The sequence below is a fragment of the Kryptolebias marmoratus genome, linkage group LG7 (assembly GCF_001649575.2).
Source record: "Kryptolebias marmoratus isolate JLee-2015 linkage group LG7, ASM164957v2, whole genome shotgun sequence".
Lineage (NCBI taxonomy): Eukaryota > Metazoa > Chordata > Actinopteri > Cyprinodontiformes > Rivulidae > Kryptolebias > Kryptolebias marmoratus.
In genome coordinates, this window is record NC_051436.1 from 20,581,803 (window position 1) to 20,596,254 (window position 14,452).

General features: G+C 41.4%; 1 protein-coding gene across 2 annotated transcripts; it reads left to right on the plus strand.

The window, feature by feature from the left end:
- Positions 1-689: 689 nt before the first annotated feature.
- On the plus strand, positions 690-14,450 carry LOC108248846 (SLAM family member 9-like). Of its 2 annotated transcripts, none has more exons than XM_025011015.2 (8): positions 690-811; positions 10,705-11,010; positions 12,123-12,392; positions 12,562-12,660; positions 12,746-12,761; positions 12,994-13,061; positions 13,187-13,231; positions 13,312-14,450. In XM_025011015.2, exons 1-8 carry the CDS (start codon positions 724-726, stop codon positions 13,356-13,358), a joined length of 939 nt encoding a protein of 312 aa, XP_024866783.1. In that variant the 5' UTR covers positions 690-723; the 3' UTR covers positions 13,359-14,450. The 2 variants fall into 2 exon arrangements, with proteins under 2 accessions (XP_024866783.1, XP_024866784.1); XM_025011016.2 differs by having other exon boundaries at positions 13,004-13,061.
- The last annotated feature ends 2 nt before the right edge of the window (positions 14,451-14,452 follow it).

Genomic DNA, 14,452 nt, shown 5'->3' on the forward strand with positions numbered 1-14,452 from the left:
TGTCAAGTTCTTATGTTTGGCTCTGGGTACGTAACACTTTTGTTAGTTATTACAGGCGCTTTGTGGAAAGTTTTGCTAAGCTAGCGGGCCCTCTTCATAGGCTGGTGGCACAACTAGTGGGCACAAAGTCCAAGAAGGGGTCTGGCCAGACTTTTCAAGCTGCCTGGACATCAGTGTGAGGAGCTCCTGAGAGTGACCCATTCTTTCATAAATGTTTGTAGAAGCAGTATGTATGCCTAGGTGCTTGATTTTCCACACCTGTGGCCATGGAGGGGATTGGAACACCTGAGTTCAATGATTTGGATGGATGAGTGAATACTTTTAGAAATATAACGTATGTTGTGATCAACCATGTCCAAAGCAGCACTGAGACATAGCAAGTCCCTCTCCTACATGGAATTGAGAAGTATTGCTTTGTTCTCAACCAACTTTCTATAATTGATTGGATTATATAATAATTATATTATAATTGATTGATTGGATTAGAAAATTGCCCAGTAAAAATACATTTTGTTCAGTTTTAAGTTGTTTTCAACAGTGTTCTTTCTGATGCATTTATTTTTTATCTTGTTGTGTATCATACGAGCCCAAACTGCTTCTTGTTTTGTTGTTAACAGAAACTGCCCCTACCCTCCACCCCCTCTCTTTTTTTTCTTACTGTGCTGACTTGTCAAGATGCAGAGAGCAGAAGAGGAAACGGACGTTGTTCCTCTTGTCACAGAGATGGTTGGTGGTCGTGGTCGCCTTCGTTGCCTGAGCTGCTTCTTTTTTCCACTCAGCACCGGGCTGCTTCTCGGGGTCTGCCTCCACAGTACGTGCACCTTTGTTTACATTTCTGCCTTTAATCTTTACTGTCATGAGTCATATTTGTTTTCATGACTAACTTTTGTGTGTTTAGGCTAGAAAATTTAAGAGTATCCAGAATGCTTGGATGAGGGCTTGTCATCTCTGAAAATTAGGGTATCTTCTTTGAAAAAGGCTGTAATTTTATTTCTTGTGCTTGATTTTTCAAAATGCAGCATGATTCAGTATAACATGCAGTGGTGACTTTTTAAAACTGATGCGACATCATCATTTAAGAAATGGTGCACTATTGATCAAATTATACAATATTGTAGCTTTTTCAGTATAAAAATATTACTTCCTTTGGTTATATTTTTCTAATTATGCTTTGCATTTCCTGGTGCTCGGTATGCTAGCAGATTTCCTGCTGCGTCTGCATGAAAAGTATATGCTATTAAATCTGTCGTAAACTCAAATCTAATTTCTGTGGCGCTTTAATAGAAACTAGATTAAGAGGGATGGACAGATTGAACTTTTTATAAGTTGCATGCTTTATTTGAGGGGAAAAAGTACAATGGTATGAAAAACCCCTATCTCCAGCAACAAAAGCACTTTGTAACAATGCAACTCAACAAGTCTTTGACAAGACTCAGTGAAACAGGACTCAGATCAGACAGACAACGGCAAAGTTTTAAGCTATTTATTATGGAGTTAGCGCCAGCGGGACTGCTACGTCCTAGGACTAGACCCCCAAAGTGGCACAGAGGGAGACCCGCAGCAGGTAAGGCTAACGAGATGCTAATGGGTTGAAAGTCTGCTTCTGTGAGAGAGGGGCGAACGCTAGTTGGCAAGTCCAAATGCGGGCGAGGGGTCAAAACCAGGGAATCAGACGTCTGAAAACAGATCCAAAGGAGCACTAACCAGGAGACGAGATCCAGAGAGGGAAAGTGTTGTCGGTGACTGGTAGACAGAGTCCGAGGAGGTTGAGTCGTAGGTCGAGGTCCAGGCAAAGGTTTATTGACAAAAAGGCAGACATGAACTTTGAAAAATTGCTGGACATTTACTAAGTCGAGACTGTTCAATAATCTGGCAAATTGTGGCTGAGGGCTGTGGACTTAAATACAGACTGCTGCAGGTGAAGCAGATGAGAATGATTATGGTGGCATGGAAACAGGGGCATGGCATGAGACTGGAAAAACACTGTGGCTGTTGCAGGAACAGGGAATCGTGACAGAGCCCCCCACTTAGGGTTCGGCTCCTGACGGGCTGCCAGGTTGGCCTGGATGGGAACTGTGGAAGTCCTTGATCAGGGTCTTGTCTAAAATGTTTCTGGCGGGAACCCAGGAACGTTCCTCTGGGCCATAGCCCTCCCAGTCCACCAGGTAATGGATTCTGCGACCCCACCGTCTGGACTGCAGGAGTCGTCGAACCGTGAACACCGGACCTCCATCGAAGAACCAGGCAGGTGGGGGGTGGGGGAGGGAGGGACAGTGCAGAAGATCTCAAAGGCTTGATCTTCGAGACATGGAAGGTGGGGTGGAACCTGGTGCCTCTAGGGAGCTGGAGACGCACGGCCACAGGGATGATGATCTTGGAAATAGGAAAAGGGCAGATAAATCTAGGTGCCAGCTTGCGGCACTCCGTTCTTATGGGCAGGTCCTTCGTGGAGAGCCACACCTTGTCCCCTGGGTGGTAGTCCGGTTGGACTGACCTCCTATGGTTGGCTGCACGGATGTACACAGCTGAAGTCCTGAGTAGAGCCCTCCTAGCCTTCAACTGCGTACGGCGACATCTGTGGGCTGCGGCGTATGCAGAAGGTACCCTGTCAGGCCTCTCCTGAACAGAGAACACAGGCGGCTGGTAGCCATTTATTGTGAAAAATGGAGACAGACCTGTGGCTGACGAAGGAAGGGAATTGATAGCATGCTCCACCCATGGCAGATTGTCGGACCACTTGCGTGGATCATTGTTGCAGAGAATCCGTAGCTTTGTCTCCACCTCCTGATTCACCCGCTCAGTCTGTCCATCGGTCTGAGGATGGAAGCCCGATGACAGGCTCACTGTAATCCCCAGCAGATCGCAGAACTCCTGCCAGAACCGGGAGATGAACTGTGGTCCATGATCTGATATGATGTTCTTAGGGATACCGTGCAGTCTGAAGACCTCCTTGGACATAACGTCGGCAAGAACTTTGGCAGTGGGGAGTCTATTGAGGGCCACCAGGTGAGTCATCTTGGAAAATCTGTCAACGACGGTGAGTATGACGAAGTTGCCTGAAGAATCCGGAAGGCCCGTGATGAAATCCATAGAGGTATGGGACCATGGACGGAAAGGAATGGGTAGAGGCCGCAGCAGGCCCACGGGACGACGTCGGGAAACCTTGGCCTGGGAACACTGAGAACAGGCAGAAACAAACTCCTGAACATCTTTGCCCAATCCCCTCCACCAAAACTGGGACCGGATCACAGCCAGGGTCTTATTGATGCCGGGATGACAGAACAACTTAGAGCTGTGGCAAAATTCAATTACCTTGCTCCTTAGGTTTTGGGGAACAAACGGGCGGTCAGTTGGGCAGGAGGCTGGAGGTAGATGAGTCCTATGAGCCAAACGCAACTCCTGTTCCAATTGCGTTACCGACAGCCGTACCATGTGAGGCAGGATAAAATCGTCCTTCTTGGGGTCCAAGACCTCCGTGGTTCCGTCGTGGATCCGGGAAAGGGCATTTGCTTTGCCATTCTTCTCTCCTGGTCTGTAGGTTAGAGAAAAACAAAAGCGAGAAAAGAACAGAGCCCACCTGGCCTGACGGGAATTGAGTCTCTTGGGGGTCTTAAGATACTCCAAATTCTTGTGATCCGTCCAGATAACGAAAGGTTCCTTGGCTCCCTCCAGCCAATGCCTCCATTCCTCCAAGGCCAATTTAACCGCTAGCAGCTCCCTTTAACCCACATCGTAGTTGTGCTCAGCAGGAGAGAGTTTCTTAGAAAAAAAAGCACAGGGGTGAACAAGATTATCATTGCAGTCTGGCTGAGTATGGCTCCAACCCCAGAGTTGGAAGCGTCCACCTCAACGATGAACTGTCTATCGCAATCCAGGGAGTGGAGAATGGGTGCTGTGATGAATAACCTTTTCAAAAGTTCAAATGCTCGCAGCGAGTCCTGGTTCCATAAAAAAGGGGACTTAATAGAGGTAAGTGCATGGAGAGGAGCGGCTACCTGACTGAAGTTATTAATAAATCGTCGGTAGAAATTGGCGAAGCCTAGGAAACGTTGAAGCTCCTTCCTGTCCTTAGGTGTGGGCCAGTTCTGGATGGCGGAGACCTTAGACTGGTCCATGGATACCTGATCAGGGGATATATTGAAACCGAGAAAAGACGTTGAGGATTGGTGAAATTCACATTTCTCGGCTTTAACAAATAGTTTATTTTGAAGCAACCTCAGTAAAACCGCTCGCACATGGTGTCTATGTCTTTCTAAATTCTTGGAAAAGATGAGTATGTCGTCGAGATAGACGAACACAAACCGATTAATCATGTCTCTCAGCAGGTCATTCACCATGTCCTGAAAGACTGCAGGGGCATTAGTGAGGCCAAAAGGCATAACTAGATACTCATAATGACCCGCTGGTGTGTTAAAAGCCGTTTTCCACTCATCTCCCTGTCTGATACGAATTAAATGATAGGCGTTACGAAGATCTAGTTTGGTGAAGACCTTGGCTCCCTGAATAAGGTCGAAGGCTAAAGTCATTAATGGAAGCGGATACTTGTTCTTGATTGTTATATTGTTTAATCCACGGTAATCGATACATGGCCTCAGGGACCCATCCTTCTTGTTGACAAAGAAGAACCCTGCCCCTGCTGGGGAGGTGGAAGGTCTGATAATGCCCGCCTGAAGGCTCTCTTTGATGTATTTGGACATGGCCTCGCCCTCAGGTCGTGAGAGGGAAAACAACCTTCCTCTGGGAGGCTCTGCACCAGGAAGGAGGTCAATGGGACAATCGTAAGGCCTGTGAGGTGGGAGAGAGGTAGCCTTTACTTTATTGAACACCTCCTTAAGGTCGTGATATTCTAGAGGCACCTTAGAAATGTCAGGGTAAATCTCGGGGCTACTCACATTAACCGGGCTGGGCACCACCGCATCTAGCAGGCAATTGGTGGAGCAACCATCGGCCCATCCCGAGATCTCACGCTTAATCCAGTCAATATGGGGGTTATGCTTGCGAAGCCATGTAGCTCCTAGAATGATAGGCAAATCAGGAGACTGAATAACCAAAAATTTAATCTTTTCATGGTGATTGCCACCTACCGACAAATGGACTGCCTCGGTTTCATAATTATCCTGGTTAAGGACGTGTCCATCTAATGCCGTGATACGATGGCCATCCTTAGAAGAAACAATCTTAATGCCCATGGATGTAGCAAAGGACTGGTCGATAAATTTAGTGTCTGCGCCAGAGTCGATGAACACCCTGGTGGTGAACTTGTTACTATGAACAGTCAATTCAGCGGGCAGAGTTAGCATGGAGGAGAATTTACTATGGTTAACCGGACTCAGTAGGAATCTCCTCGCTCCTACTGAGTCTGGCCTTTTAAATGGCAGTCTTTAACGGAGTGTCCTTTAGCCCCACAATAAAAACACAGGTTACCTGCCCTACGACGAGATCGTTCCTCAGGAGTGAGCCTTGTCCGCCCAATCTGCATGGGTTCATCACCAGGTTGGTCGTTGTCCTTGTGAGAGGGTTCTGTGGAAGAAAAGGACTTCTCACTCCAAAATCGCTGTTTAGCGAAAGGCCTGCTCCTCTTCTCCAGCCTACGCTCTGTTAGCCTGGTATCGATCCTTGTAGCCAATTCCTCCAAAGCTCTGAGATTAGCGGGGCGCTCACGAGTAGCTAATTCATCCTTTATATCATCCCCAAGGCCTTGAAAGAAAATGTCCATCAGAGCCGATTCATTCCACTCACTATCAGCAGCTAACGTGTGGAAGTCGATAATGTAATCCAAAATGGTTTGCCTGCCTTGTTTTAGTGAGAAAAGTTGTCAGGCCGCCTCTCGTTCCGTTGCCACTGGGTCAAAAACCCTCTTTAATTCCACGGCAAAGTCCGTGTATGAATAGCAAACCTGTGAGTCGCGCTGCCATTCCGCCGTTCCCCATAGCAAAGCTTTGCCGGTTAGCAAAGATATTACATAAGCCACCTTGGATCGTTCAGTCGAGAAAGACGATGGTTGGAGCTGGAAGTGGATTTCGCATTGCGTGAGGAACGGACGGCATAGTTTAGAATCCCCCTTAAAACTTTCTGGCGGTGGAAGTTTAGGTTCATGAATCGGAGAAACAAAGGAACGAGAAGGGGCCGGTGGCGGAGAAGGAGGCCTAGTAGCTCCGCTGTTTAATGTACCGGACATGTCGCGGATGAGTTGCATCATATCCTGAACGTTCCTCTCCAACCCAGAAATAGCATTCTCTACGCTATTACGCCAGCGTTGTTGATCTGAGTCCATCTTTTTTTCTTTTGGCCAGATTATTCTGATCAGATTACTCGGATCAGACAGACAACGGCAAAGTTTTAAGCTATTTATTATGGAGTTAGCGCCAGCGGGACTGCTATGTCCTAGGACTAGACCCCCAAAGTGGCACAGAGGCAGACCCGCAGCAGGTAAGGCTAACGAGATGCTAATGGGTTGAAAGTCTGCTTCTGTGAGAGAGGGGCGAACGCTAGTTGGCAAGTCCAGATGCGGGCGAGGGGTCAAAACCAGGGAATTAGACGTCCGAAAACAGATCCAAAGGAGCACTAACCAGAAGACGAGATCCAGAGAGGGAAAGTGTTGTCAGTGACCGGTAGACAGAGTCCGAGGAGGTTCCAGGCAAGGAGCAGGCAAAAGTCATAGGTCGAGGTCCAGGCAAGGGTTTGTTGACAAAAAGGCAGGCGTGAACTTTGAAAAATTGCTGGACATTTACTAAGTCGAGACTGTTCAATAATCTGGCAAATTGTGACTGAGAGCTGTGGACTTAAATACAGACTGCTGCAGGTGAAGCAGATGAGAATGATTATGGTGGCATGGAAACAGGGGCGTGGCATGAGACTGGAAAAACACTGTGGCTGTTGCAGGAACAGGGAAACCGTGACAGTCTTCCTGTTGTGAACAGTTTATGTGAGAGAAAAAAGGAGTTGCACTACTGGACAGCTCAAACATAAAATTATTACATCTTGTGTTTCTGATGTCCCAAAAATGCATCTATGAGGAAAAGGAAAACGGTGCAATTTAAATTGTGCTTTAAAATCTCATTTGTTGGAACTAAACTGAACAAATAAATAAGAATGTCAATTAAATTATAAAACACAGGGTAATGTTCTCCTTTTTTAAATTAATTGGTGCATTTTAGGCATATTAATTTATTTATTTGGTCTTTTATTTATTTATTGAGCCTTTTATATATTTCTGCTTTTATTTTTAATTATGTTAGATTTAGTCCTCCAAAATAAATTACATGTAAAATATAGTGCCCTTTTTGGTCTTCATTGAAATAATTTTTAAAAAATATTTATCAGTGTATATACACATATATAGTCTATGCTTACATTGCAATATATTAGAGAATATACATACTAAATCTCATATAAGAGAATACATTGCTTAATGTATTGAATGATATTTTCTAACATAATGCAATATGTTTTTGTTTCGTAAGGGAAACCAACCCAGCTGTCCTTCTTGTTTCTGTTTATTCTGTTGTACTAGTATTTGCTGTCATACTAGTATTGTTTAGTTTTCTTTGTAATGCCTCTTTGAGGGTTAAATCTGACAGTTTCTAGTGGGATTCACAGACTTGGACTTTCAGAGCTGCAGCTTGGCCAAAATGTGTCTTTGTACTTTTTTGATGTTTTTACTGAACTGCTGTCTCTTATCTGCATTGACTTTGACTCTGTGTTGTCATTGTTGGTAATTTTAGCTTCCACATTCATGATCCACAGGACAGACAGGCAAAAAAGCTCTGTTAGGTTCTAGGTTCTCACACACAAAGAAAGAAATGAGAAAAAATTAGATAAATAGAAGAAATAAGTTAGAAAGAAACTAGAGGCAAGCAACTGAGACCATAAAGGATTATTTAGCTAAGGGGTGTCAAACTCCAGGCCTCAAGGGCCACTGTCCTGGAGGTTTTAGGTTTTTCTGCTCCAACACACCTGATTCAAATGGTTTAATTACCTCCTCACCAAATCATCAGGTTTTCCAGAAGTAGGTCCTCAAGTCATTTATTTAAACCAGGTGTTTTAAAGCAAGAACACATCTAAAACATGCAGGAGAGCGCCCCCGAGGAACAGAGTTTGACACGTGTGATTTAGCCCCCCTTGGATGTCAGCTCATGAGGTTTTACTTTAAATGTTTTTTTTTTTCTGTTGATTGACTGACACAAAGACAAGACTGTGTTCTGATGCACAGACCAGAATAAACCCTGTTTTATAACTCTACTTCATGCCTACGTTAATACTTAACGGCACTACAGTCTCCAAAGTCATTGTGACGAATGTTGTTCTGTCAGATCATTTATGTTTTTTTTTTAGTTTTATCTTTGTTCACAAAAATTGATCAGACAAAGGTTATCACAAAAAACTGAAAACACCAGTGATCAGCTCATCCAGGTTTTCTCTTCCTCGCTCTTCCACACTTTTACAACACAATCTGCCCTCTTTTACCCATCCTTACACACATTTATACAACACACATCTCTACAAAGCTAATCTGAATAAATTATTCTGCAGAGTATGGTGTGATCATTGACTCTGACCAAAGTCTGAACAGCCACATTAAAACAATTACAAAGACAGACTTTTACCACCTGAAGAATATAGCTAGATTTAAAACCAGTTAAAACTACTGGTTTTCCTTTAAAAAAAAAAAAAAAACATCAGACATTTGTAGATGATCCAGAATGCTGCTGCTCAAGTCCTCACAAAGACCAAGAGAGTTGCTCACATCAGTCCAGTTCTGAGGTCTTTGCACTGACTTCCTGTTGCTCAGAGAATTAATCTTAAAATCAGCACGTCAGCAGTTATGTGGTGGGCAGCTAAACCTCCACTGGGACTTCTGTTCAAGTTGAACTGAACTACAGATAATAAAATAACCTCCTGGAACTCCTGGCTGTCATGTTTAAGAGCTATTATGGCTCCAAGTTAAAGGAAGGAAACTCCTTCATTCTGCCATTATCTCTGTTAGCTTAAATAGACTTAGACATGCATGTTGGGGTGGTCCTAAATAAAAATGAGGAGACAGCAGATAAAAGTCTGAAACTTTATTACATGTGTATTATCATGACATGTGCCATGACAGGAACTGCATTCAGTCACTCTTGTCCGGTCTCATCCTCACTATGGTCTTACAGCAGTGCCATCTAATGGCTAGAAATAGTAACAGCATCGGCACAGAACATAATGCATTCATTGTAAACTTCAGGACACAACACTGCAGCTTCTCATCTACCTGCACAGGCTCATGTGGTGGTGAGTTAAAAACATACTGCATCATGACTTTGTAACTAAAACAAAGCTTTTATAGTGAGGAAAGAGGGTTTGTGAAAATTTGTATCATGTTATTTAGCTCTGTAGCAGCTGGTAGGTTAGTTATTAATTAAACTAAAGCTGTATCCTGACATGATCTGGTCTTCACTTTAGAAGGGTTCACAAAAAGACTTAACTAACTTCTATAAACTGCCTTAATTATTAATGCACTGCAGGAAATGTATAAAGTCAATTCAAACATTCTCTAACCATTAATACATGTCTAACACATGTTGTGAATGTACAGTTATATGTCAATTTGCATGCATAGACAGTCTATACAGTAGTTAAGTGATATGAGTTATTAAGCATTAAAAAACATTTGATTTGTTATTTTGGAAGTCATTAGCCTTTATAGGTAAAGCATTAATAAATGTGTTAATTTATAGCTTATTAAGTATGAATCATCTTTATTTATTGATTATTTTCAAAGTTAAATAATCATTTATTAATCATTAAATAAGGCGTATTTATTATAAAGTGCTGCCAGAACAACTTCAGATTCTGGTGATTTCATTTTTACCTCAGAATTCAGAGACAAACAAAGACCAACAGTCATCATCACTCTGAAAGTTTATGGTAAGAATGAACTAAAACTCACAATTACTGTCTAAATAATTTATTAATTTATTTGCAGCACTGAACACGTAGAACAGATTTTACAAAACAACAAGAGATCAACTCTGTTGCTTTATGTTGAATTCTGGTTTTGTCTGATTCCAAAGCCGGTTTGCTGGAAGGCAGACCCGGCCTTCTGGCCTTTCTGTGTGTTTACATGTTCTCCCTGTGCTTCCATGTTTCCTCCCACAGACCAAAAACATGCATGTTAGATTAACTGGTGACTCTGAAATGTCCCTAGGTGTAAGTGAAAGTATGAATGGTTGTCTGTCTCATTTGTCCCTGTGTCTTTGTGATGGACTGGAGATCTGTCCAGGGTGTCCCCCTTCCATCCCACAGTGACGACTGGAGATGGACAACAGCTCCCTGTCACCTGGAAAGGAGGAGCAAGTAAAAGAAAATGGATGGATGGATGTATAGTTATTAAAATTTTTATATAATTTAAGAGCTCATTTGAGAAAAAAAATCCTCTTGTCCTTTGTTCATCGTACTGGAAAGGCCTGTCCTGTAAAAACTAATAACCTTTACTCAAAGTAAAAATTTAATAACCTACTTTTACTTTTACTTGAGTAGAATTTTACACAAGTAATTTTACTTGTACTTTAGTAAGACTTCAACAGAATAACTGGACTTTTACCTGAATATGTTGTTTTAGTGTTAACAAGGTTAAAAACTAGTTTTTTAGTGGAGGGGGAATTTAACCCAATCTTGGCAATGAACCTTCCTAAAATATTGGAATCTGTTTGTTGTGTGTTTCAGGTGTGGAGGCTTCTGGTGGAAATCGTGTCATTAATAAAAAGGTTGGAGACTCTGTGGAGCTTTCACCAAATGTATCACCTGAAGGGATCACAGATGTACACTGGAAATATGGAAGCACTGTGGTTGCATACAAAGAGACAGGTGTTCCTAAAAACAATCCATTTCAGGACAGATTAGAGTTCAACAAAAACAACTTCAGTTTAACTCTGAGAAATCTGAAGATTCAAGATTCTGGTGATTTCATTTTTACCTCAGACCTCGGGGACAAACAAAGACCAGCAATCATCATCACTCTGAAAGTTTATGGTAAGAATGAACTAAAACTCACAATTACTGTCTAAACAACTCATTAATTTATTTGCAGCACTTGTAGAACAGATTTTACAAAACTTGGAGGGGAGGAAACCCAACAAGGGATCAACTCTGTTGCTTTATGTTCAATTCTGCTTCTGTCTGATTCCAAAGCTAATGTTGCTGATGTGACTAAATTTAATGTATTTTATATATTTTTATTTGAATCAAGGATAGCACAACAAAACAATAATATGCACTAAAACAATGTCACTATTGCTTTGTTAATAGCTGTTCCAGCCAAAGGCTAATTTACAGTCCCTGTTTAGGTTGTTTGAAAGGAAACATTTGAAATCTCTAAAAATCTTTCAAATGTGTTTAAGATGTGATGTACATTGGCATATGGAAAACAAAATGTAATTTTTGAAGTTCTATGTCCTTACAGTAGTCCATTTTCATTGTATAAAGATACAAATTAATGCTTTTTAACAGTTTTACCCTCTGCCTTGTTGATTCTTTTAGTTTCTTTTTTTGTTTTAGCAGTTTGTTTTACCCAGTAGATCCTGTGCAGGGTCACAGAGAGCTGGTGTCTATCTCCAGTCAGTGGCAGGGTACATCCTGGACAGGTTGCTAGTCCATCATAGAACCCATTCACACACACACACACACACCCACCTACACACACACACACACACACACACACACACACACACTTTCATCACAGTGTTGAAAAGCCAGTTAACCCCACCATGTTTCATGTTTTTCGACTGTGGGAGAGAACCAGAGTAAACCCACGTATTCACAAGGAAAAAATACAAACTCCACACAAAAAGGCTCCTGCCAGGAATCAAATCTGCAACCTTTGAGTCCAGTTAAACCTAATAAAAGCTTTTGCATAATATTACCTTAAAATGTATAGGACACAGCTAATAGGAGGATTCTGTGGTAAGAAACAAATAAAGTCTCTGTATTTGAGTAAGAAACAGGATAGAGGAGTTTACATCTGCAATTTCTCTGTTTTTTTCCATGTTAAATCTAACACATAAATACTGTAAATACTCAGAGTAACAATATTTCTATCACTGGAGTTTATCAGTCATGTTCTCCTCTCTCTTCTTTTACATTAGAGGCCGTAACAACAAAGCCCATCCTGACCTCTAAAGTCCTTCACTCTACTGTAAATGGATCCTGTACAGTTTTACTGGACTGCAATCTAACTTCTGACATCAATGTCAGCTACAGCGTGACTGTTGGGAACCAAACCCATAGAGTCAGCAGCCTGCAGTACACCATCAGACCAGAGGATGGAGCCACCACATTCACCTGCAGGGTCTCTAATCCTGTCAGTGAGATGCCAGCGTTTAAAACAGTGACATGTAAACCAGCGTCTGATAAAGGTTTGATCAAAGAATTGACCAATAGGCTATTCTTTTTTCTAAGAAATAAATAATTTATATTTGTTTAAAAAATTATCTTTATACACTAGATGAAAAGACAGGTGAACAGTGGACTCTTTGGGTGGTTTTATAAAACAAAAAAATGTTAAACACACATTTATCTTTGCAGGTTCTGACTCTTCTCGTGTCGTTTTCTTTGTCCATTTGTTTATTGGATTTCTGGTTGTTGTTCTGCTGGTTTTGCTGCTTTACTACTCAAAGTCAAAAGGTGAGTTTTTTCCTGCAACTCTAGTTATTTGATAAAACAGAGAATTGATTTATTTTGTTTATTGCATTTTTTATTTCTTTCCCAGGAACCTGCTGGAACAGGTTGGTTCAGCCTTCATTTTAAATTCAATTCCACTTCAGAATATTTTAATTCAGTCTAATAATAAGTCCAGTCTGTATAATCCCATTCAGTTTTGAAATTCAAAAAATGTGTTTTTGCTTAAAAAACACAATCCCATTGATTTGTAAACAATTGAACAATCAGAAATAATTTGGAGGTTGGGCATAAGCAGTGAAAACTGTCAAATAATCCATAGTTTTGAAATGATTTCAGGGATAAACAGCTTGAAACGGCCAACCAGGATCAACATGAACAACAAGTCTACTCCTCTCTGTCACATGGTCAGTCTTCTGTCTGACAATGTTTGGTTTAATCAGCTTTCTTGGTCAAATAAAATGAACTGATATTAGTTATCTTGCCATGTTTGAATAAAACAAATTGAATTTGTCTCATCTTTGACCTGTAGGTGATGCTTGTGTTTATGAAACCCTGAGAGGCTCTGAAGATGCAGGTAGAGCATGATCAAGTTAAGCTGCTGATTGAATCAAGAATTTTATAGAATTAAGTTGATTAAAAACATTATTATTTCAGGTGAACCTCCACATGAAAACGCTTCACCTCCAACCAATCAGGATTGAGACATGAAGACTAAATGAATAAACCAAAAAGAACAGAACTGTGTTCTTGATCTGGTCTTTTGTCTTGTCCTGGTGAAACAGGGATGTAAGTTGGGTCTTACATCATTCACAACCTTTGCAAGGTTCTGCTTTAGTTACGTCTGTTTAAACTAACTTGTCAGCTTCAACCCGTTTATCTGATCCAGAAGCAGAAGTTAAAAGCTACCTTACTTCTGTGTTTAGCAGAATTATTAGATAAGGGTGCATTTTGTTTTCAGTTACTGTTCAAGAATATGTGCAAAAATATCATTTGCAGATGTCTCTTTAGAAGCATGTAGGATGTATAATTGATTTTTTTTAGATATTTAATGTGCTTTGTGTTTATATCCTTTAACAAGATTTGAATATTAACTAAGTGTACCTCAATGCATTCATGTTAAACCTCCCTTTTTACTATTTGCTTGTAATTTGTGTTTGTTTCTATCAAGATTTTTGATATACATAAAATACATTATAACGTGCAGCAGTAGAAGGTGGTGGGGATACTTGTAGGGTGGGCTAACATATATATATGTAACGGGTATAAGAAACACTTCGATTATTTTGCAGTGAAATTCCTGCTAAAATATGTATTATAGTTGTCCTGCAGTGTGTGGTTTATAGCGCCCTCTACGGGTTGGCTATAAATTTGCCGAGAAACCAGAAGTTTCCCACAGTCTGTCTAGCTCTCTGCTGTGGTAAGTCATACAGTCCGGTTATCTTCCAAAAATATCATAAAGTATGCTACAAAGCTAACGTGAGATTTATCATAACATACACAGTTATGTAGCAGCGTTGGACACTCTACATGTCCATGTTTGGTTTGATATGCGTTGCTCACGAGATAATAAATTTGTAAATGCTACTTTCTCTATAGATGTTGTGAAGTGAAAACTATAATATAGACACTCCTTACCAGTTAGAATAACGTATTAATGTACTGTAATTGTATTGTATTAACCTAAGGATGAGTGTAACTCTGCACTAGCTGGCGAGGTCATGGGAGTTTATGGGACTGCAGGTACCAAGCACGGAAGATAACGCGGTCTGGGGGAGTCAGCTAAGCGGAAGCCGGA

Bases quoted from the DNA above. Each gene is read 5' to 3' on its own strand.
- LOC108248846 (XM_025011015.2), top strand. From the start codon at position 724: ATGGTTGGTGGTCGTGGTCGCCTTCGTTGCCTGAGCTGCTTCTTTTTT. The intron at 812-10,704 runs GTACGTGCACCT...TGTGTGTTTCAG, and splicing joins TCTCGGGGTCTGCCTCCACA to GTGTGGAGGCTTCTGGTGGA. The intron at 12,393-12,561 runs GTTTGATCAAAG...TTATCTTTGCAG, and splicing joins TAAACCAGCGTCTGATAAAG to GTTCTGACTCTTCTCGTGTC.